The sequence below is a fragment of the Gamsiella multidivaricata genome (genome assembly GCF_025024155.1).
Source record: "Gamsiella multidivaricata strain RSA 2152 chromosome Unknown BC939scaffold_8, whole genome shotgun sequence".
In the NCBI taxonomy this organism is placed as follows: domain Eukaryota; kingdom Fungi; phylum Mortierellomycota; class Mortierellomycetes; order Mortierellales; family Mortierellaceae; genus Gamsiella; species Gamsiella multidivaricata.
In genome coordinates, this window is record NW_026251716.1 from 448,997 (window position 1) to 472,425 (window position 23,429).

General features: G+C 47.3%; 6 protein-coding genes and 2 non-coding genes across 8 annotated transcripts; 5 read left to right on the forward strand and 3 right to left on the reverse strand.

Moving 5' to 3' along the window:
- Positions 1-1,940: 1,940 nt before the first annotated feature.
- Positions 1,941-6,993, forward strand: BC939DRAFT_440108 (uncharacterized protein). Its single transcript, XM_051554038.1, has 3 exons — positions 1,941-2,549; positions 3,445-3,582; positions 3,694-6,993. The coding sequence occupies exons 1-3, from the start codon at positions 2,265-2,267 to the stop codon at positions 6,898-6,900; spliced, it is 3,630 nt and encodes a 1,209-aa protein (XP_051416080.1). The 5' UTR covers positions 1,941-2,264; the 3' UTR covers positions 6,901-6,993.
- A 303-nt stretch (positions 6,994-7,296) lies between these two features.
- On the reverse strand, positions 7,297-7,368 carry BC939DRAFT_t34. Its single transcript has one exon. It is a non-coding gene; the product is annotated as a tRNA-Arg (tRNA).
- A 114-nt stretch (positions 7,369-7,482) lies between these two features.
- BC939DRAFT_440110 (putative TATA-box-binding factor TBP) lies at positions 7,483-9,810 on the forward strand. Its single transcript, XM_051554039.1, has 5 exons — positions 7,483-8,011; positions 8,463-8,550; positions 8,736-8,996; positions 9,095-9,196; positions 9,298-9,810. The coding sequence occupies exons 1-5, from the start codon at positions 7,863-7,865 to the stop codon at positions 9,364-9,366; spliced, it is 669 nt and encodes a 222-aa protein (XP_051416081.1). The 5' UTR covers positions 7,483-7,862; the 3' UTR covers positions 9,367-9,810.
- A 646-nt stretch (positions 9,811-10,456) lies between these two features.
- BC939DRAFT_t33 lies at positions 10,457-10,528 on the reverse strand. The gene has a single exon. It is a non-coding gene; the product is annotated as a tRNA-Arg (tRNA).
- Positions 10,529-12,284: 1,756 nt separating this feature from the next.
- BC939DRAFT_304505 (uncharacterized protein) lies at positions 12,285-14,798 on the forward strand. The gene is made up of 7 exons (XM_051551415.1): positions 12,285-12,668; positions 12,767-12,886; positions 12,977-13,058; positions 13,156-13,294; positions 13,398-13,583; positions 13,668-14,293; positions 14,374-14,798. The coding sequence occupies exons 1-7, from the start codon at positions 12,601-12,603 to the stop codon at positions 14,653-14,655; spliced, it is 1,503 nt and encodes a 500-aa protein (XP_051416082.1). The 5' UTR covers positions 12,285-12,600; the 3' UTR covers positions 14,656-14,798.
- Positions 14,799-15,640: 842 nt separating this feature from the next.
- Positions 15,641-17,627, forward strand: BC939DRAFT_440117 (uncharacterized protein). The gene is made up of 5 exons (XM_051554040.1): positions 15,641-15,759; positions 15,865-15,915; positions 16,006-16,062; positions 16,819-16,915; positions 17,015-17,627. The coding sequence occupies exons 1-5, from the start codon at positions 15,734-15,736 to the stop codon at positions 17,441-17,443; spliced, it is 660 nt and encodes a 219-aa protein (XP_051416083.1). The 5' UTR covers positions 15,641-15,733; the 3' UTR covers positions 17,444-17,627.
- Positions 17,628-19,901, reverse strand: BC939DRAFT_440120 (pyridoxal-phosphate dependent enzyme). The gene is made up of 5 exons (XM_051554041.1): positions 19,730-19,901; positions 19,489-19,595; positions 19,247-19,381; positions 18,666-19,042; positions 17,628-18,545 (listed from the first exon to the last, which is right to left on the reverse strand). Exons 1-5 carry the CDS (start codon positions 19,792-19,794, stop codon positions 17,730-17,732), a joined length of 1,500 nt encoding a protein of 499 aa, XP_051416084.1. The 5' UTR covers positions 19,795-19,901; the 3' UTR covers positions 17,628-17,729.
- Positions 19,902-21,882: 1,981 nt separating this feature from the next.
- BC939DRAFT_499779 (uncharacterized protein) lies at positions 21,883-22,657 on the forward strand (the record flags this gene model as incomplete). The annotated part of the gene is made up of 2 exons (XM_051559976.1): positions 21,883-22,109; positions 22,465-22,657. 2 exons carry the CDS (start codon positions 21,883-21,885, stop codon positions 22,655-22,657), a joined length of 420 nt encoding a protein of 139 aa, XP_051416085.1.
- Positions 22,658-23,429: the final 772 nt, after the last annotated feature.

Sequence of the window (23,429 nt, forward strand, 5' to 3'; positions counted from 1 at the left end):
CATACACGCACACATACAGCATATTCACACAAACGCATTTGCACGAGCTTAAAGTGAACATGTTTCTTTACATGTAACAAAATGGGTATTGAACATTTATCTAAAAAAAAAAAAAAAAAAAAGACGGTGCTTATTGAACAAAACGCATCCATGCAAGATGAAAGTGCGCGTAGTGTTGTGCCAGCTGCTATTTGTCTCTGCATGCTTGCTTTTAGACCCCTGGACTTTACTGGCCTCACTTTCGCCTTTGCCATTAAATATGTACGCAGCGCCATCCCTTATGAACACAGCCTCCTCCCAAAAAAAACGTGGATAGACTACATAAGTTGCGCGCAGTAGCATAGGTCTGTAAAGTAAATCGATAGATCGTTTCTAATATCTTTTTTTTTTTGTAGGGTTGAACACAAACCTGCTTTGACAAACTCGAGTCTGTCTGCGTGGCATTACGATTATGTAACCCCTCCAAGAGGGCGTAGAAATACCACGCAACAGCGCGATCGATCGGTGGGGTAAAGAGAGAGGTGGGTGTCGAGCCCACCATTGCAAGGATCTGTTTATCATTTTGATCTTCCCGTTTTGTCCCACGTCCGTGATTTTCATACAACTTCACACCTCAACCTTACGATCGACTCAGCCCTGCTGGGATCTCCTGTTTGGGACTCTGCATCATCTTCCCGCTCATCCTTTGTGCACAGTGAGCATCAACTCAGTTCATTTTTTTTTCTTTTACCGTGGTGTTGATTACTATCTTTTACAGTTCAACATAAAGCTCCACCAATCACTCCGATGGGAACTCCAAAACTCTCGTATCGCATTCACATTCAATAAAGTAAGGGAGAAGGTCTAATCCTTGAGAGTAAGCTGCCTTGGGCGACCCGGATATGATTTCTTCCAGGAGCCTTTTTTATGATGCTCATACCTGTGTGGATTAGTAAGAACAACCCGGGTGGGATAGAAATTCAATGCGAGTAATAATGAGGCAGGAATACCAATTGACATCGAGATCATCCCTCCGTCGATCGCACCTCTTGCTCCTTTTCGTGCACGCGTTATTTCGTTGTAACTCAACCAGAGCAACGAAAGCTTTGTTCCTTCATTCAAATGTTTGCTGTTTGTTTATTGTTTGTCATCCACTCGCACCTCCTTTGGGCAACCGTTTCCACTGTTTGATGTTGCTTGCTGGGTGTACTGGGCGTAGTTTATTATCCTGTTTTGTTCAGTAGTAGAGTAGAGCTTCAAATGACCCACTTTTTTGGTCTTCACGTTGCATACTGCTTTTGCAACTGTTCCTCCCTCTATCTTTTATCCGGATTTTGTTTTGTGTATGTCGTGTCTGTCATGCCTCCTTGAGCTTTCTTCAGATCCGTCGTTCATGAACCTTGACGCCCTATTTGTCCACAAAAATTCGGCTCTCATGTCTTTCTCCCCTTGCCTTTTCAGAAACCACGTTTTTTTTTCTCCGTCTGTTGTCTGCGCTGGGGGTGTGCTGTCGAGAGATGCTTTTTGCTCTTTTTTATTTTTTAACTTGGTATTAAAGAGTCAGGGCCCAGAACCGAGAAAAGGGCTTCATCTGTGGAGACCAATGGGAGGATCAAGATCCAATCCGTCAGCTTGGTCAATTCGGGGGACCCCAGACCAAACGCACTGGGCTGTTAAGGAATGGATCTGTTCTGTAGCGAAGGAAGCTGCCGATCTTGACAGGGGTTTGGGAGCACAGTGTAAGAGGACGTACATGAACGTTTTCTGTTATTGAGGATGGGCAACCTGACCCCGCGTTCAATTACATGTAGACTAGGCATGCCCATATGAACACAAACACAGACGGACAAATAAGACTGGGCAGGTAGACTAGGAAGCTGGGCCTGTTTTCTCTTGTACTGGGCAAGTAAGGAAATAAAATAATAAATACAAAGGGCTCAAGTCCACTTTTCCCATCCCCCATTGACTCTCGCTCCCATTCTGCTGCCCGTTTTCTATCACACCCTCTGCGGCTCTTTTTTCTTTCTTTTCTTTCTTTTCTCTTTTTCTTTTTACTGCCTTTTGCTCTCCCTCCCTCTACCCTCTCTCTGTCTCTCATTTTTTGTCAGTTTTCATTTTACATCTACAGCATCTTTTCATACCATACAATCGACCCATTGACCCTACCACACAATCGACCCATTGACCCTATCACACAATAGTCCGTCGTATCCGTCTCAGTCCATCTAGTGCCAATTGCCAATAAGCTTCCCTCTACACATCACAGCTCTATCCTCCTCCCGACAATGGCCCCTCCGAAGTCGCCTCCAACCACAACGCCTACGGGATACTCCAATAGCCACTCGAATATGGCCTCAGCATCCCCCTCAACAGCGGCCACAGGCCCTCACTCACATTTATCCCACCCGACCAATGCAAGTTCATCCTCGAAACCAACTGCAGCCAAGAAGCGGTCCCATACCGGCTCAGAAAAGAAGCGGAGGAAGGAAGGTGCTGGCGACGACGCCGAGACGGGTGAGAAGAAGGTTCAAGTGAGCTCTTGTGATACTTGCAAGGGGGGCCATCGTAGGGTGAGTTCTGTCTTCTCTTTCTTGTGTTATTATTATCATTCATCTTGTTCCAGGTTTTTTCTCGATTTATTGTGGCTACAGCCTCCCCGTATTGGTTACCCATTTTATGGCCGCGCACACGATTGACCAATACCCATCCACATATAAACAAGCAGTACACGTTTGTTCTCTCGCTCTGCCGAGTATGTCTGTGCCCATCCATCCACCTTTTTTTTTTTTTAGTCGCTTTCTTTCAATTGGGTGCATTTTTAATTTTTGTTAGCCTCGGTCCATCGATGGCCGCAGTGTGCGCACTGAAATGTCGTTCCCTGCGCGGTGTATCCCTTGTCCTCATTTGTATTTCAAGAGGTACGCTAAAATCTTATGTAAACTCTAAAAAAATTCATCCCATTAATGGGATGAATTCAGGACAAGGGTTAACACTAAGCACCAAAGGACACCTTTTTTTTTTCTTTTTGTATGCGCACTGTTGGCACTCTAGCCCTTGGTTTCCAGCATTGTCGATATTGCACTGTGCCTTATGCCCTGGAATCTCAATGCTGTTTGAAACCCGGTGTGATGCTGGACTTTGTATATAGAGGTTCACATATGCTCCCCTGACTCTATCGCTTTTTACTCTCAGTTGATTTGTCTGTTGTTTGTCAGCGTGGGAGTGTGGAAGTATGCATGTGCGTGTATGTGCGTGTACTTGAGTGTTGTGCATGTGCGCCTTGACCACCCTTTTCACACCCCCATCTTACCAATCGTCTCGGTGTTCACTCTAGGACAGATGTCTTCTTTCATGTGCTTGCTTAGTACCCTCGTTATTGTCTAATATGCATATCACAGCCATATCACATACCGCGATGTTTGTCTAATCACTTGTCTTTTTACTTTTCATTTTATCGGTGTTTAGTGTAATGGACTCGAGCCATGTATGTCCTGCGAAACAGCATCAATACCTTGCACCTACGACACTCTGAGTCCTACCAAGAAAAGGGCCCATGATGCCTACGTTTTAATGAAGAAGAAAGAACAAGCACAGCGTCTCAAGGTGAGTTTTCCATAGCGCCAAAGGACATTTGCTTCCCAGTCTCAGCCAGTGATGAAGCACCTGTTCCTTACAAGTTAAGCAAACTTTTCCACATTTTGCCACCGAATCTAGGGCGCAGAAGTGATAGTAGCCAGGCTCGGGCAGCTTGACATTGCTGGCACCAACAACAATTTTGGCCCTATCCTGTCGCAAGTCATCAATCTGCCGCGATACGAGCCTCCGCCATCAGATTTCAAAAATGATCGGGAGCTGATCTTGGAAATTGACCTCGCTAAGGAACTCCTGATCGACTGCTACTTCAAACACTTCAATTACTACATTCCCATTCTGAACCGCAAGGCCTTCATGGAGCAGTTGAAGGATCGGGAGCAGCTTGAAACCGTAGAGGTGCAAAAGCTGTTGGCCTGCGTCCTGGCGACCGGATTTGCATTTCGACAAGAGATTGGCGATCCGAGCGTCATTAACCACATGGAGCCCAACTACGGCACAGGCATGTGCCGCAAGTTCCACCACTTCAATGCTCAGGACGTGTTTAATTCCTCGATCGTGAATTGCCAGTGCTATCTCATCTTGACCGGGTTCTACTCATCCATCACCAACTATGATGCAGTCCACAATCTCGTCGCCCTTGCCCACTCCATATCCGCAGCGCAAGGCCTGAACCGTAAGAAGGGTATTTACTACCAACTGTCGGACAAAGGCAGCAAGGAGAATACTGCGGACACGATTGAGGTGGGTCACAGAGTCTTTTGGTCCGTGGTGATCGTTTGTTCCGGTTACTCTCTCGGTCATCAGTCACCCTTTATCACCTCGAACGACTACGACATTCCATATCCCCAGAGACAGCCTTCGGACACCCATCCAGATTTCCAGGGTTACATGCAAGACGACTTTGAAGGCATCAAGGACTTGGGTCACTTCGTGCCCCTGTATGAGATTTCCTCCAGGATCGCAGATATTACCTGCACAGCTACCAAGCAGCGCCCTCACACCAAGGTTGACGAGGTCCGTGGAATGCTGGAGGAGTGGCGCAAATCGACTTTACCGGAAGAGCTCCGCATTACTCCATATGATATGATGGCAATTCAGAGACAGTCGAAGTTCTCCAAATTCTACCACGCCATCAGCTACATGTTCGAAATCTCTCTGCACCACACCTTTCAACTACATGAAAGTCATCGCGAGATGGGGGTACATGGAATTTGGAGTGGCTATTGTTACGATGCCGCGGTTGGAATCAAGAACATTTACAGCACACGCCCAATGACACGTATGAACTCGCATGTCATTCTACCCGTCGCGGCAGGAGCGTTCGCCAACATTGTTGCAAGCAAGCTTCTTGGAAAGGAGGAGAGTGCACAGCGCTACTGCAACGAGATCAAGGTGATGCTTTCAGGAATCGTGAGAGCATCCACAAGTACGGAGCGTATAAAGCTGATGAACTTTGTGGTTCACGGCTACGACAATGTGACCCAGAACGCAGAAGGCGAGGTTACGCCGTTTACCATCGAGACCCCTAATACGCCACCCTCGAATGAGTCGTCTCCATCTCAGACAACGACCAGCTCACCCGCACAGACAACAGACGTTACCGCAAACTCGGACACGTACAGCTCAGGCGAAGAAGAGATGGAAGATGAGCAGACGAGCGAGGCAGACGAGACTGACGAGATCATTGAGCAGGACAAGCGAATGTCAGCATATTTCGTCCCTTCCAGCGGTCAGCAAGAATTTATGCAGCAGAGCCAGGCCGACAGTATCAGACAACAGCAACAGCATCAATCTCAGCAACAATCGCAATCTCAGGCCCAACATCACTCAAATCTTGGCATATCACCACACACACAATCCAATCCCTCGATCTATCCTTTGAGTGAACAGGTGTCTCATGAGCAGCAACATCAGCACCAACAGCTGCAGCATCAACGCTCCATGGTGGAAACCAAGTATGGGCCATCTGGATACAGCGAAATGGTCCCTGCTTCATCACAGGGCCCTGCTTCTGCTGGATCCTACTCTAATGCGGGGTTTTCTCCAGGATTCTCGTCGCCATATGGAGAAGATAACAGCGAGGAGTACTCGTATGCGAATCGAGCTCAGCTCCAACACCGAGGTCCAAATGCTTCACCACTTACGACTACCGACAGCGGATTTGCCAGCACCCATAGCCAAGCTATTGACCAAGACGCCTATTTTGCCCAGCGCCACCAACAGAATGTTCGTCAGCACCAATCCTTTAACGCGTGTCAATCCATGGACGGCGGCGAAGCGTCTCAGCCTCACCAACACCCTCTCAACTCCGCCGTCTTATCCGCGAGTCTGGACAATGGCCTTAGCAATCTAGTGCAAGGATGGAGACCGGCTCAAGAGCAGCGGAACGATGCACATCGCAGCAAGTTACATGAGTACCAACCCTTCATGACAACACGCAACTTGACGCAGGAGGAAGTCCAGAACCTTGATTACAAACTGCAACAAGAGATCAATCAGTTCGCCTCAGCACCGTCTTCATCTTCATCGCAGCACTTTACGGGAGGATACAGCAGCCAAGACCAACATTTGCTCCAGTATCAACAGCATCAACAACAGCAACAGTCTGGTTATTCTAGCACCGACATTTCTATTTCGGCATCTTTGAGCGACTCCAGGCTTCTATCAGGAGGATTCGAAGGCGCAGAATCTATGACGGGCTTACCGAGCTCCATCAACAGTTTCGGATTCACTCCGGAAGATTTGATGCAGGACCCTCAGCAGCGGTTTTACAACCTAATGGCAATGCCCATGGCATCGAGCTCGGCCAAATCGTTTTCCGACCCGCCTGACCTCAGCTCTTCAGCAACACCTTCAAACCAGCAACATCAACAACAGCAGTCCATGAACATCCGAATTCAAAACGGCAGCTCAACGTTTGACGATGTGATGGGGTACCAGCAGCAGCAGCAGCAACAAGGAGATATTCATGGAGAGCTGGCGAACCAGGTCTTACAGATGCCTTCGTACCCCGATTCTGAGCAGAACACATTGATGCTTGAGGCTCTCCGTAGAGCTGGAGCATTGTTTGATCCAAATATTGGTTTTGGCATTAGTCCTGGAGGCGTTGACATTATGGAGCCAGAGTTTGAAAACACTGATAGCCACGGTGGCGGCACCGGTGCAGAAAGCTTAATCAGCTATTTGAACGACCCCGACCAGGCCGTAAGGCGGCAGCTCTTTTCGAGCGTCGCAAGCAGAAACCTGCTCATGCAGCAAAATTCATCACAACCACAACAACAGCTGCATCAACGCCCTGTCTCATACCACCAGCATCAAGCACGGTGAACCATGACAACCGCGCCCTTCACTTGCACATATTTCGACAATTTTTCCTTTACAATAAATTAGAACTATGTAAAGTATTTTGTTTCATGTTCCTGACCGTTCATGGCGCTAATGAAAAAAAAAAAAAAGAATTACTGGTCCTATTTGACACCCATCCGAAAATCCATTTGCCACATCGAGTACGCAGGCTAATTCTCGAAGGAAATCCATGTAAAATACTTGATGAATTTCCCGAAGACAAAGGGCCTCTCGTGAAGCAGTCGACGTGTGAATCACAGGAAAGGCATTGCTTAGACTATAGGTGATTCCAGAGTAAACAAGCTACATGGATTTCCTGCCAGAATTGACTTGCATGCTCGACGTGGCAAAATAATATCTCAAGGTGGGTTGATAAAATGATCTACGCAGGGGTCGAACCTGCAATCTCCTGATTCGTAGTCAGACGCCTTTCCATTGGGCCAGCAGACCAAATCCTTGGAAATGGCGGGTTTAATAATGTATATTACTCTGATCATATGTAACAAGCCACATGTTTACACATATGACGTCACTGTTGCGGGAGTTTTGTTTTTCGTTTTCTCCCCCGTTTCGCCTCTTTTCGCTCCTTGTTCTCTTTGCCTCCTCATCTATAAAAGCGCCAGAAAACAAGACCCATCTCCCCATTGCCAGAGGGTTCCTCAAGCTAATCACTCAGTCCAAGCACACCCTTCAGACCACTCCTTCTGCCTTTAATACGAACATTATTTACGCACAACCATCAGGCACCAGCTTGAATATATTACTCCATCTCGTAGCACTGCGCAGCACTTTGTATTCCTTCTTGCCTTCATCACCTTTCTGCCCTTCTGCAACCTGCCCTCGCTTCTAGCTTCGCTACAAAGCTCCTTTCCTTTGTTTTTTCTGATCTGGTCTCGCCGCCAAATATCGACAACCCAGTTGTGCTGACGATTCTTTGATCCATTATGTTTGCCGTTCCCTCGATTTCTGCTCCTGGCTCATCGAATGCCAATGCTGCCCAGCCCGAAAAGCCAGTGACAGAATTGACGGCAGAGGACCAGGCTGCCGTTGATGCTCCCCTGCACTCTGTTGCCGGTATCGTGCCGACACTTCAGTAAGTGTATTTTATCGCTTTCTGGGATGCAATTGGTCTAAGTGTGTTTTTCTCTATTTGTTGCGATTGTTGCCTGCAATTAGTGTTATATCTATTGTCGGGTTGAAGATGATAAGAGAGAGAGAGAGAGAGAGAGAGAGAGAGAGGCATTTGCATGTGGTCAAAGGACATAGAAGAGGCATTACCGAACATCATAACAATATCAGCCAACCCTTGTGTATGGGATGTTTTGGAAAACTGTCAAAATGTGTTACGACAAAAATACAACAATGCTGCAAGGGGACATAGAAGGAGGAAGAAATGGAAGAAATGGTGGTGAGATGGCGAGGGCGCAACCATGAGCGTTATTTATGTCTCACCACTTAGGAGTGCAAAGTAGTGAGCGTGACTTTACATTGCGTTTCAATATGGGACCATTCATCTAACCTATCTACTGTCACCCACTGCATAGGAATATCGTCGCTACTGTCAACTTGGATTGTCGCTTGGATCTGAAGACCATTGCGCTGCATGCGCGTAACGCAGAGTACAATCCAAAGGTACACAGCATTTGCTATCTTTGAATCACCATTGCCTTATGTCGGTCATTTGGCAGTTGGCAGTGAGAATGATAAGCGAAAGGACCCTTGAGTCCTGAGAGGTATAAGAAAAAAAGCTGTCATTGAACTCTTTTTGCTCTCTCTCTCTCTGTCTCTCTTCAATGATCATTCATTGGCGAATGTAGCGCTTCGCTGCTGTGATTATGAGGATTCGTGAACCAAAGACGACGGCTCTTATCTTTGCCTCGGGCAAGATGGTTGTCACTGGTGCAAAGTCGGAGGATGACTCGAAGCTGGCCTCTCGCAAGTACGCTCGCATCATTCAGAAGTTGGGCTTTCCCGCAAAATTTACGGACTTCAAGATCCAGAACATTGTCGGCTCCTGCGACGTCAAGTTTCCTATCCGTCTTGAGGGGTTGGCCTACGCCCACGGACCTTTCACATCAGTAAGCGGAGCAAATTTTTCAGTCGGCCGACCATGACAATTGTGCTACCAAATGCATACTAATTTCTTTTGCGCGCTTGTGTCTATGTATGTGTCTAGTACGAGCCCGAGCTGTTCCCTGGCCTCATTTACCGCATGGTCAAGCCAAAGATTGTTTTACTGATTTTCGTCTCGGGCAAGATTGTGTTGACTGGTGCAAAGGTACAATGCACTGGTCATCATTGTAGAGCAGCACTGAAAACTACTTGGGCAAGCTTTCCGATTTTAACTGGCGCTTTGATTTGCTTTTGATTTGAAAACAGGTCCGCGAAGAAATTTACCAGGCGTTTGAAGCTATATACCCTGTGTTGACGGAATTCAGAAAACCCTAAGTGGAAGTGCCGCGAACATGGCACAAGACACGGGATGAAATAATATTGGACTTGGATGGTGTTCATGAACAGGACCATCGGAGACCCTGTCGTCCTGCTACTCCTTCATATGCTGGCGCACCTTGCGGGTTCAACACAAACACAAACGCACAACAACAACGGACCGGGAAACCCCTCCCCTGCGATACTTTTTTTTCATGCTATCCTTTCTCGCACTCCTCACCCCTATTATCTTCTCTAGCAACGCTTGTATTGTACACTTTTCTCTTTTTTACTCTGGCTCTCGATGTGGTGAACATACTGCTCGCAGCGACTATTCCTTTTCTTTATTCTTTTCGGTAAACAACTTCTCCTCTCTGTTGCTAACACGAACAAATTAACACACACACTACTTGTAAAATATTAAACCGAAATAAAGCTTCAACTTGCAATTTGTCAAAGAAATTTTAACTGCACTATGCGACCAAATCTGCGGACACATAACGTCAGCAAGGCGCCGGTTATACGCCATTCAGTTCTGGAAAGGAACAAAACAAGGCTTTTGCTCTAGCTAAGCAATACCTTTCCTGTGGTTCATACGTCGGCTGCTTCATGAGGGGCCCTTTGGCTTCAGCAATTGCACCAAGTATTTTACATGGGACAATCTATTTGACAACCCCTATACTAACTCCATATAAGGCCAACATTTTTTAAATGTCGATTATGCCAGTAGTCTTTATGGTACCTGGCCCCGGCTCTTTAAGCTAGAATCGTCATCTGTCTCTTAAAGGACTCCACAATGTAATTGATTTCCCATTTCGTCATCGCTGAGTCCGCCATCGACAAAACCCTGTTTTCCGTCATGAAGAAGGCTTCTCCCAAGGTCGCAAAAGGTTGCATGGGGTGCCAGGTGGAGGAAGGGATGGTTTTTAATCTCTCGCCCGTTGTTTCGACTTGAAATTCGCAAAAGATACGAGTTTGTTTTACATGGGATTTGTGCAGGGGTAGCCAAATAGATTATTCCATTTTACATGGATTTCCTGCATGGATGATCAAATATGACTAACCATCCAAGTTGCCAAAAAGCTCGAGAGAAAAGAGTACATGTACTTGATCTACGCAGGGGTCGAACCTGCAATCTCCTGATTCGTAGTCAGACGCCTTTCCATTGGGCCAGTAGACCTTGTTGGTTATGGCCGTCTACTGATTATAATATGTTCAATTTATTTTCTTTCCCTATTTGCAATACCCTTTAACTGCAAGACCCTCTATTTGCATATCCCTTCCCTTATGTGCATGCTTTCGCTTGGGTTTGAGTCTCGAATTAGCAAGGTCACGCAGGAGTTAGGTTAGGCTAGCTATGCGACATGGGTTATGAATTTGACGCCTCAAGCCAACATAGTTGGTAGGGGATGCGGCTCTGCCGTGCATGGAAGGCATCTATGGCTTCAAGGCCTTTGCGGGCCATGCGTCTCGTGCTCATGTGGATTTATGTTAATAAAGCTATTGATAAAATTTAACTTCAAGAATCACGTAGTGAAGACTCGTTAGAACCGAACATGTATGCGGGATCGAGACAGAAAGTCAAATCAAATCAAACGGTCGATGGTCGAGGCAGGCTTGCCGGAATACGTGGGATTACATGAACAGGTTCACCACCACCCAAAAACATGCACCATCCTAGCCAGCGCTTCTGGGACAAACAGGAAAAAATCCTAACCAGCAAGAACAGCTCCCTCATAATCAACCACTATTTAGAGAGTGCTATTGCTAATAATAATAAAAATGTGCATGCTTCACCTCAGGATGTCTTCGCGCACTACAGGCTATGTAGGGAGCAAGGGCCATCGATTCATCACTCATATGGTCATTGATTATGAAGTACGGATCCGTTGTGACATAGTCGGAGCGGACAGCTTGCTGTTTGTTTTCTACCCTACCTGCAGGCGTCCTTTCTATCACAGTTAATAAATCCCATGTCTTTGAGGGGTTTCGTAAAAAAAAAAAAAAAAAATACTTTGGTGGAAAGGGTAATGCAGTAGATCATTGCTAGTTAAGTATGATAGACTCGCAGGGTCAACCGACTCGAGAGACAAATTGTTATAGGCATGCAGCAAGAAGGGTAAAGGAACTGCTAGAGTTTGCAGCTTCTAACGCAAAAGAACCAAAAAAAAAAAAAAAGACATTTTCATGTCCACACCTATCGCATCTGTAGCTTCTACAATTGACAAAGTACGCGTTCGGCACACGTCTGGTAAATCTTTTTTTTTTTTTTTTTTTTTTTTTTTCGATAGAAACGTTTTCTTATGAGGGCTAAGTCTGCTCTCCCTTTACTTATCCATTACATATCATGATCTGGGCTATCTACTGGATTTTGTTTAATACGTTCATTCCCTATGTAGAGACAATAGGGCCCATACGCGGATGGACTTCCGTTCATGAAGAAAATTAGTATGCTGTGTTCATCTTCATATCAGTACATATAAAGATATTGGATGTCTGCGAAATTATGGGTTCTTTGGGTTGTAAGGCCACTGAAGTTTTTAGTGGGTTGTCCCTCACGACGCTTGACAAGATGTCTTTGATATTAAAGTTACTGGGGGTTTAGGCCTTTTGCTAGTGTACCTGAGTATCATAGGACAAAACGCTTTACGCTACAGGCACTTTGGTGCTTAAAGTGCGAAGTTCATTGCAAATGCGAGCAGCAGTTGCTCAGAGACAAGCATACCAGACTACCTTTCCATATTGTATAAAAAGAAGCACAAGTCGATGTTGCATAGGGTAGTGTAGCTATTGACAACTGCAGAATTTGGTCCTCTGATAGTGTTTATCACAAAAAGCTGCTCATATTAAGTGATGAATTGAGCGAAAACGAACAAATGAACACGTCAACATGGAAGGCATGATGCGCAATGGACCTGCGCATCTTTTCTTGAATATGGAGAGACTCTTTGATATGCTTGTTTCCGTTCAATTGCTCGATTGGATGTGTGACATTTTTATATTCAAAGTTCAGCAGCTCATCGCTCACTCCTTCTTTTCTTCGTTCCTCTTCACTCCCATCCTTCATCATCTCTCCGCCATCTGTCACCACACAGCGTGGTATATTTCTCGACCCTTTCGTACTCGACACAAGCGGATCATCGAACACTAACAACACATCCAAGGGGACTGAACTTGTCACTCCAGCATCAGGATTCCATTCTTCACTCGCACACGACATCTCAGTAACGGTCAACGGAAAGAGTGTACATCATGGAGAATTTCATAGAGAACGTGTCCGGATACTCCATGTGGGATATCCGCAATGCCCTCGAGAAGGTGTAAGCGATATGTCGGCATCATTTAGCAGAAACTGTAAGACCTATATCGCTCTTGAAGCCAAGCTGTTGATTGTAGTGCTTTGATCCCTCTCTTCTAGGACCGCTAAGGTCATGAACTACACGGAAATGGAGCAGAAAGTCAGGGAGGCCACCAGCAACGATCCCTGGGGGGCGTCCGGCACCCTAAAGCAGGAATTGGCTCAGGCCACACACAACTTGTACGCAGTGACCATCATGTTTAGGATCAATGAACTGTCCCCGACGTTCCAATACTCATCGACATTATTGCTTTCTTGTACCTCTCATAGCCAATACTTCAACGAGATTATGCCTGCCCTCTTTAAGCGCTTTACAGAGAGAGAGACGCGCGAATGGCGCGTAATCTACAAGGTCAGTCACCGATCATTATTAGCCCATTGACCCTCTGCTTTCTAGCTATTGACATCCTACTGATATATTGTTGCCTTTCATTGTTTCAACACACTAGTCGTTGGTTCTTCTCGAGTACCTTGTCACGCACGGCTCCGAGCGTGTCGTTGACGAAGCAAGAAGCCATATCTCGACTGTCAAGGTACTCCGCAACTTTCAGTATGTGGATGACAATGGCAAGGATGAGGGTATCAATGGTATGTGACAATGGAGACATTGTTTCGAGGCGACTTTATTTTCATGGCCGTATCGTCGCTTCGCCGCTGCTAATGCTTTACCTTCTTTGATCCATAATTCTAGTTCGCAACCGTGCCAAAGAGTTCGCTGAGACGCTGAGCAGCGTAGATCGCATTAAGGAGGAACGCAAGAAGGCAAAGGCAAATCGAAACAAATTTGTTGGTTCTGAGGGAGGCGGAAGTGGATTTGCAGGCACCAGCTCTAAATATGGAGGCTTTGGAAGCGACAGTTACTTTGACGACCGCTCTGGTAAGTTTTCATGGCAAATAGCTTAAGCAAGAAATTTCACTTACGAATACCCTGACCAACATTCTCAATGGAATTGAACATTAGGCGGATATGGAGGATACAGTGGCGGTGGATCAGGAAGTGGGCGGTATGATGATCGTAGCAGCAGCAGCAGGCCCGGCCGCTATGACGACGAAGATCGGGACCCATCTAGCTCACCACCCGTCCGTCGTAGTGCTCGCAAGTCTGAGGCGGCCAAGGCCGCTGCCAAGGTCGAACCCGTCAAGGAGGTGAACCTCTTTGATTTTGATGAACCCGCTACATCGGCGCCTGCGAACCAGGTTGCCTTTGGTTCGAACACATCCAAGCCTGCGGACGATGGCTGGGGTGACCTTCAGTCTGCCACTGACGATTTTGACGATTTTCAAAGTGCACCTCCAGTCGAACAAAAGGCTCAGGCGTCCATTCCAGCGTTTCCAGCCTATACTCCCACAATGGCCTCTGTCCTCCCGCCAGTAAGGACAAACAGTACTTCCAGCAGCGCCGGCAATGGTTTTGGCGGAGTCAGCGCCAAACCAGCGAATAATGGCGGGGCATTCGATCTCTTGGGAAGCAGTCCTGTCAACAGCAACACGATGGCCTCGTTCGGCGGCAGCACCATCCCTCCCCTATCGGCATCGTCGGCGCAGTCTAACAACAACGTCAAGCCCTCTTCCTCTTTTCCAGTTCAGGTATGTTTCTATTCTGTATGGATGGTTTATTGTCATACAGTTCGGACAATACCCTTATCACCATGCTGTTTCATTGTTAGACCAATAATCCCTCGGCTTCCAATCCTAATGATATTTGGGCCAATGCTTCTGGATTGATCTCGTTGGATGGTCTCGGCAAGACCAAGGCCAAGGAGGCAGCGCCGTCCATGAACGCCTTGGCAGCCAACTCATGGAATTCTGGCGCGTGGGCCAGCAAGCCTGCGACCCCTGCCGCCTCCAACCAAAACTCAATGGCATTTGGTAACTTTGGAACAATGCCAACCAACAACCAGTCAGCCAAGAAGAACAATAATATGAACTTTGACGATCTGCTGTCCTAGATCGGGTCCGCATAGTATGCGGTATTCTCGGATACCTCTCTATCTGAAATAACTATAATACTCAGGTTTTGCACTGAAATAAACGTCTACATTGAATATTCAGACGGCCTTGTTCCTTGCGTCGTTTGAAATCAATATTGAGGTGTATGTTCTGTAAAGTCCAGTGCTGTGCTGCTGGTGTTAGTATAGCAAGCTGAAACTGCGAGATAAAGGTGCGAAAGGGGCGGAATGTGATTCCGTGGCTTGATTGTATAGCCGATGAGCACTTTGAGATTAAGCACTTCGCCGTGCTGTAGACCCTAGCCGTTTTTGATTTTTGCCAAAGACAATGCGACAATGCGCCGAGGCTTTGAAGGATGCGACGACTTGTATTCCTAGCTCTCTCGCATATTAATACCGCCCGTCGTGCATACCCTTTAGCCTGCTGCCAACGCCGGTACCCGCTGTGCCCACCAGATGGATAGGGGGAATTAATTGCGTTCCTTGGGGCACTTCTTGGGATGGTCATATTCTTGGGCCGTGGCCTTGGCGACATGATGGCAGCATCCACACTGCGAGAATTATCACCACAGAGATGTGATGGCGGCTGAGAACATGTCCAGGATTGTCAGAGGACACCTGGAGAAGCAAGAACGACCTCTTTACCTACAGCCCAAGACGGCCGATGGACGGTACCCTTGGCAGGAGGGCCCAAACATGAACTCTTCCACAGTTGGCACCAGCAACACCAACAGCAGTGCATCGACGACCAGCGCTAGTACAAGCACCGGTGCTCTCCCCCGTGGTCGCAAGTGGACACTATCTGTATCGAACAAGCCAAGAAAGCCCGGGAAAAAAGCAAGAGTTTTAGAATCATAGTTAAGTCTAGTTTTTTGTGTGTCACACTTGCTGAGTTCGGTGCATAAGGAGGGCACCTATTTCACTTCGGTGACCTAGTCTACGCCTGAAATGCACTGGATTCCAAAACTCCTTAAACAATGCCACCGCACCATTATCCTTCTCCTTACTCTTCTTTTCTTCCGCCGCCCAACCGCGCCTTTTTAGTTTTCTGTCAATTGCCACACCGTACTATTGTCCCATGTCCCGCCGCACCCTCTTCGTCTCGTAAGAATCCGCAAATCGCCATTGTCGCCTGCCGTTGGATCGGTCATGAACCCACAAGAACCAGTCTTCCTCATGTCTTGCTGCCTGTCTTGTCCGTCGTAATAGTGGATTCTCTCACCGCACTCGCGCAAGAGATCTTGCTTATGAATTCGAGAGGTAAAGGATAAAGCCATGGCTATGTTGTTAACCTCCAGCTTTTATGTGTGCCTTCATGTTCTAATTATGTCTGTTTTTTGTCCGAATTAGATACGGTCCCCTTGTGCGCTGCGATATTCCCGCTCTCCGTAATGATTCTTCGAAGCCGTAAGTAATGCGCCCATTATCTGATCGAGGACTGTTGAGGACTGGATCTTTTTACCTTCAGCACCGCAGACGATGTGGGTACGAGTTGCCGCCCAAGGACAATGGCAGCATTCAATACGCCAATTTTTGATGCAAGAAGCATACTTCGGATTCGCTTACACACAACACCGCAACACTGGTTGATTCAAACCTCGAGCATCCAATTGTTTACCAGGATATACTCCGCTGTTTAGCCCACCATCCAGGAGGAATATCTCATCTTTTCGCCAGACTCGAAGATTATGAATGAGGCATGGATTGAAGCTTCAATTGATGGCCAATTATCATGATATCGCTATTTATCACCCCGACAATATCAACAGGAGTGGTTCCATAATCGTCCATCTGTAATGTCCTGCTAACACTCAGTCGTATCGAAATCACAAAAATCAAAAGTACACGATACGAGTCGATCGATCGATGTTCGAGAGACGATAATGTGGTCAACCACCAACGAATGCACAATATATCCTTTCGGACCCAATCAAAACGACAAGACGAACAGATGTCTTCCTCCTCCTTCCGTCCACGCCTTAAACATGTCTGGATCCTGCCTTACTGAACTCGACTCCTCTCTCTTTGTTTCCTTCCTCTTCGCAACCTGCTGCCTCGCGATATCCTGCCTGGCACCGATTATATTTATTGCAACTGTTTTTGCTTGATTGGTGTCATCCGCTATATGGCTTAAACGTTTAACCGCATTGGATGGTATTGCAGTTACGCATTTGTTGAGTTTGAAGATGATAGAGATGCCCGCGATGCCTACCACGAGATGAGAGACGTCCGATTTGAGGGCTATCGCCTTGATGTTCAGGTACCACAACATAGCCACTATTGTTACCTGCCGAATCATGCCGATTGCAAGTTCAGCTAATATTGACTGTGGTCTTTGTTTTTGCTCAATTATAACTAGTTCGCCAAAAACGCGCCCAGTGCTTCGTGGAGATATGAGCGCGGAGGCGGGCGTGGACGCTCCAGATCCCCTCCTCGCCGTGGTCGCTCGCCACCTCGCCGTCGTTCGCCTCGTCGTTCCCCTAGTCCTCTGCCTCGTCGTCGCTCACCGAGCCCTCGAGGCCGCAGCCCAAGTCCTCGTGGTCGCCGCCCTCGCTCACCCAGCCCAGCTGGTGCGCGCCGTCGTACCTCTGCTTCTCGTTCGCCCGTTCGTGGTCGTAGTGAAGAACGAGAGGTTGATCGCGATGGTGACCAAGTGATGTCGCCTAGGCATTCTCGCAGCCCAGAACGCCGTCCCTCAGGAGACGCTGGCAACGGTGGCGGTCGCTCGCGTTCGCCTTCCCCCCGTGGCCGTTCTGTCTCAGCCAGATCTCGCTCTGTGACTCCTTAGGACGCCTTTTACATCGTTTCAGTCTTCCGTCCTGAATAGACCAAGAGTTCTGACGGACATGGTAATGGACAGGGAAGGCAGCAGCAACTAACAGTTACCTCGATATTAGCAACAAAACATTAGCATCGTCCACCAAAGGAATAACGAAATAAAGAACTCGACAGCAGCCTGAGCTACATATAGCAGCTTTTCGCACTGATGGCTATTATATTTTATTCTACAGATGATCCCTTATGTTCTTTTATGGTGGCAAATACGGCACTCTATTTGCTCCTGATTAGTTGCTTTAAACAGCGGTCTTCTTGACAAGGAAAGAGACAAGATCGACCTTGGTGACAACGGCCTTGACCTTAGAGCCCCCACGCTCAGTGACAACACCAGCGGAGTTCTTTTCGAAGAATCCAGTCAAGTCCTCCAAGAGGGTGTCGTCAGTGATCTCTGTGAAGTGAGTGCCCGACTTTTGGAACTTGAACATGACATCTTGAACCTGACCATCGACCTGGACACGGCCAGTCGCGATCCTTGAAAGCAGGTTGCCGAGGGTGACCAATCCAACAAGACGGCCGTTCTTGGACGAGACGACGGGCAACTGGTCAAAGCCATTGCGTTCCATCAAGATGATGGCCTCGCGGCAGCGGGAGGTGTTTGTGACAGTGACAGCAGCCTTGAGGTGAAGGCTTCCGACGGTGGCGCCGCCCCACTGGAGGTGCTTGGACTCTTGCTCGTTGGCCATAGCCTGGTCTGTGAATCCGTTGGTCTGCATCCAGCCATCGTTCAAGAACTTGGTCATGTAGTTGCGGACAGAGTCGGGAAGAAGGACAACGCAGCGCTTGCCAGGGCCGAGATCCTTAGCAGCCTTGACAGCAGCCGCGACAGCAGTACCGGATGAACCTCCGCAGAGAATACCCTCCTCGCGGATCATGCGGCGGGCCATTGTGAACGACTCCTTGTCTTCGCTCTTGACCCATCTATCAATGAGGTTGCGGTCCAAAACCTCGGGAATAAAATCATAACCGATACCTTCAACCTTGTAACCCTCGGTTGAGGTATTGAGAGACTCGGGCTGGGCCAAAATAGAGCCGTGGGGATCGACACCGACAATCTAAGAGTTCATATAATTGTTTGTATAATTGGTCATGTTGTTAGGAATGTCTCTATGCACAAATATTGTCCCCCTTTTTTTTTTTTTTTTTTTTTGACAAACATGTTCGTCTCTGCTTACAATGATGTTCGGGCAAAGGGCCTTCAGCTTTCTGGCAATTCCCGTAATCGTACCACCGGTACCAGCACCAGCAACTAGCATGTCGACCTGGCCGTTACAGGCCCTATAGATCTCCTCTGCAGTGTGATCAAAATGGGTGACAGGGTTGTAAGGGTTGGCGTACTGGTCCAGAATGACAGAGTCGGGGATCTCTGCGTTCAAGCGTTTGGCGACTCCAATGTGGGATTCAGGAGCATCCCAGGCAGCCTCGGTGGGGGTGCGAACGATCTCGGCGCCGAGAGCCTTGAGGACATCGACCTTCTCCTGAGACATCTTTTCAGGAAGCGTGATGATGGTGCGGTAACCCTTGACGGCAGCGGCCAGAGCAAGACCGATACCTACATTCCCAGGATTTTTTGTTTGTTGGATTGTGTACCACGTTGCGGATACATAAGTTAGTGTCTTGTGTTCACTTTGTCTGAGTATCAATAATAGCAAAAAAAAATTGCACACGAACATCCTCCTTTAAGTCTGGTTGCTTCTCGAGACAGGAAAAATAACGAAAGAAAGAACAAAACTGATAATGGGACGTATATTCTTACCGGTGTTTCCAGAAGTGGGCTCGATAATGGTGCATCCGGGCTTCAAGCGTCCGTCCTTCTCAGCCTCCTCAACCATGCGCTTTCCAATACGATCCTTGACCGATCCACCGGCATTGAAGAACTCGCACTTGGCCACTACATAGTATCAGAACATTTAGATGCAGTAAGTACAGGCGTACGTGGACATAGCTTATGTAGCATCCGATAGCAAATGCATGATGCAGAGTGAAAGTACAACATACGTAGCTCGCACTGAAGACCCTCTGACTTTGCGATCTTGTTAATACGGACCAAAGGGGTGTTTCCAATATGGTCCAGGATGGTATCGAGAATGGCAGGCTCAGGGAGGCTATAAAGGGTACGACAACAAAAAAGGTCAGTCGATGACGAGTCGGCGATGATATATTCGACATTGGACTGACTCGTGCAAGGTCCTGCCTGCACAAGAGCACTAGGGTATGGGATCACTTCATATTCACATACTGCTCCTCGTGTCTGTGGCTACCAATCTGGCTGCAGCCGTGGGCTCCGCAAGTGGTGGGGGACATGATGTTACGAGGATGTAGTGGGTTGAATGAGATGAGAGAAGAGGTAAGGGTGGGATGATGAGAAGAAGAGAAGAGGTGAGTGAGCGATGGGGAGGAGGAATAAAAAGTGCACTGTTTTGGTTCCTGAAATATTTTTTCGCACGGTGCAAAAATGGAAATAGAAAGCATCCACAGAAGCCACGTTTCGCAGTCCGGTCTAAAGTCAAACGCAAGCGCGATGTCGAAAAGCAAAGGTCAGAGCAGCACGCAGTACAGCTCCTTCTTTCAGTTATTTTATTTCAGTCGCTGTTATTGTTAGATAATGATAAATAATAGAAGAATAGGTCGCGCTGAACAGAACAGCGCATTTACAGCAAACAGGGAGCGAGAATGGACCGTAGTCCAATGCTGGGTACTTGTGGAAAGACCACCCCACGAAGAGAGACTTCCTCCTGTGATTGACCCATATATTTCGCTCCCATTGAGGCGTTCCAGAGCCTAGTAAGCTAATTTGTGAAAACAGAGGTGGATGCCGCGTCATAATTCATTCACTCAAGACCTTGCACAACGCCCTACCATCTCTATGCAGGAGGACGTGTCCATCCTTGGCAGCTTTCATCTCGATTGTCGTGACTATTGGATTGCCACAATATCTACTCCTAAGCTGTTTTTCTGTCGCCAGTACTCGTTTACTTATCCCGCTTATCATGCTTACTGGCCATTATCATTGAACTGCGGTTTAGTGAGGCCGGACTTGGGACATTTAATACTCGTGAAGTATTCGTGGCTACTCTCCATCGATTAGTTCAAAACGATATGGAAATGCTACAGAGAGAGTATAAGATATCCGTACCCGTGATCATATTATCCTTTACCCTTCTTCTGGCTAAGAGAAGCAGGGATACATAGTCTTATTACTGACCGTTTTTCAGTCCTGTTGAAGCATCGTAGGTCTTGAGGCCAATACAGACAACTACACTTGCCACAGGCGCTTTGTTACGGATCCTTCGAATTGCCTATTTACACATAACATTCCTGATTGCGTGTTCCATGTGTGTGGTTCAGGCCGTATTTCAAGTAAACCATCGGACAGTGACGCTGCCGAAAGTATTACTGCTTGATGAAAGAAGTGAAAGATGTTAGGGCATAGTTAGAAATATAGGAACGCATGTGAATGCCATTGTTCTGCGATCTTGTGTACCTTATAAAAGAGAGACAGCCATCGCCCAACAGCAATTCCGAATCCATCACTGAGTTCTTCATGGTACTTGAATTGTTCACATACCAGTGCTGGCTGGACTCTGTAATTAAAATTAGTGATATTACGATGCGCATGTCACCGAGGATGACAAACTTTATTGCTTGTTGACTATGGACGCGTATTTAAAGGTCATAGCCAGGTCTAACCAATGTATCGAACCACCAACGATAATTAGATTGTACGCGGCAAAAAACGCTCCCCCAATACGAATGCTATCTCCCCGGCTCTACAACATCACTGAGGACTCCATTGAGTTCAGGTGGCAGGGTTTTACAGCACGTTTTCATCGTTTATTTTGAAGGATCTATATATCGCTACAGAATTTTGACATTTCTTCATCACTCCTGGATCGTGCGACTGAACCAACTTTTTGCGCATCGGAGCACGCCGTTGTCTTCTCAAGCACCAGTTTGCTTACACTAGCCGCGAGCGTTTTTCTCAAAAACCATTTCCTCATCTTCATCCTCATCCAAAATTTCATCTCAGTCCAGACACGACTTTCTACAAAATAGAGCACGGTATCGACTTTCCAGGCACCGATTTACCTATACCAGCCTTGGGCGTTTCTTCATAAAGCGCGTTTTCAGAATCCCCATTGCCGTTTATCAATTTCAGATGCCACTCAAACGTTATCAAGGCATGGCCAATCTCTGTCTGTCATGAACCATAAGAAAAGACAAGGCATTCGTCTATACTTCCGTTTACACCACAACCGACGTAGGAAGAAGGAGCGACGCGAGAAGAGTATCGACCAACACATTGCGAACGGGTTGGCCGTAGATTAGGACGAAGCCTTGGATGTTGTGGAAGATGGCTTCAACGACTATGATATACAAGTTGCCAAAGTCATGTCCTTCTCTGAAGCCCATGCTACTTCGCCGGACAAGTCATCCACGAAAAATTCAAGGAAATGCCCCTACACTGATCCTTTTTCCGAAACTCTGTCCACCAATCTGGAAAAAGAGGAAGAGCCAATAACCTCGGAGACCTTGGAGATGATTGAGAAGCTGCAGAAGGTCGAGCTATTGCAGAGCCAGATCAGAGAATTGCGGAAGATCGCGCCTCCCAGCAATACGTTCGCTTCAGTCAAACAGCATAAATGGCACTCAGGAAAAAAGTGTGTCTGTAGTGGAGCGTAGAGCAGTACTTAATTGCTACGAGTTTTGCAAGGGAGAAAAAAGAGAACGCGAAAATCGCTACGATATCGGATCCTTTTCTACGAGCGGCCTATTACATGGGACCCTCACTCCACACCGTTAAGAATATCGTGTTGAGAAAGGATAACGGAGACGCTCAAGGTAAACATCCACGCTACAATCACAATTTATCGTTTGCTTCAGACTTTTGACGAATCGCAACGGAAATGAACACCGAGGAACAAGCTGTTAATCTTAGAGTCCTTTTTAACCGTATCGAGATACCACTTGCAGAGCAATTCAAGGCTCCAAGCAAGGAAGCGATTCGCTGTTGATGAAGAAAATGGGCCTCCGTTATCAGGATGTCAGGAGCACTACAAACTTTGTCGAGACCGAGGATATCAAGGCCAAGAGGTGGCGCTACCTTCAAGAGCGACGGTCCGACAGGCATAAGGACGCCGTGTTTGTATATTTGGACAAGCCCTAATGTAACCAGAGCTGTAGAGGATCCCTTCGTCAGTCTCTCTCGGTTCAGAAGATAATGCGACGGAGACAGAAGATAACGCCAAACTGAATGTTCCGCAGGGTCTATCCTGTGCGCATGAATAAAAGATTTGACGCGAGCTAACCTCAATCATAGACGGAGATATATCAGGCTGTCAACCACACCTTGTCCTCGTATTTCCCCGCATTTATCAAGGCCTGCCGAAACAAAAGGCTTCGCGTTCCTGGCAGTGCATGCCTATACAATTCGTGCTTCTTGGCAACTCTCCATCGCTCTCTACCTTGCAATGCACCTTCATTTCACCACAGCACACCTTTGGCTTTATCAATCCTTCTCCTACACATCCCAACTTTTCCTACAGAACTATGCTTCGATGCAAAATATAACTTTTATCCCGGACCTCGGATGGCATACGAGAGCCCTGAATGCCCTGCAGGCCCAGGCTTGACAGGCCCAGCTCGCGCTTTTTTTCTCTAAGCTCCTCTCCATCCTAGTGCTGCCAGCACCAGTAACGCCACCAGTCGGTAAGCACTGGAGTCACCTTCAAGCTCTCGACATCCAAGAACGATGCCACGAGGGCTTCCAAAGCGAAGAGGGATTATGGTAAGATGAAGACAACTATGCTGTTTCAGTGCTCTCATATTACATATTACTAACGGCTCAACTATGGGTTGTAGGATTATAATAAGAAGGCACACACCGTACATTGAATCAGATAACGCGTTCTTGCCGGCCCAGTGCAACTGGACGATGT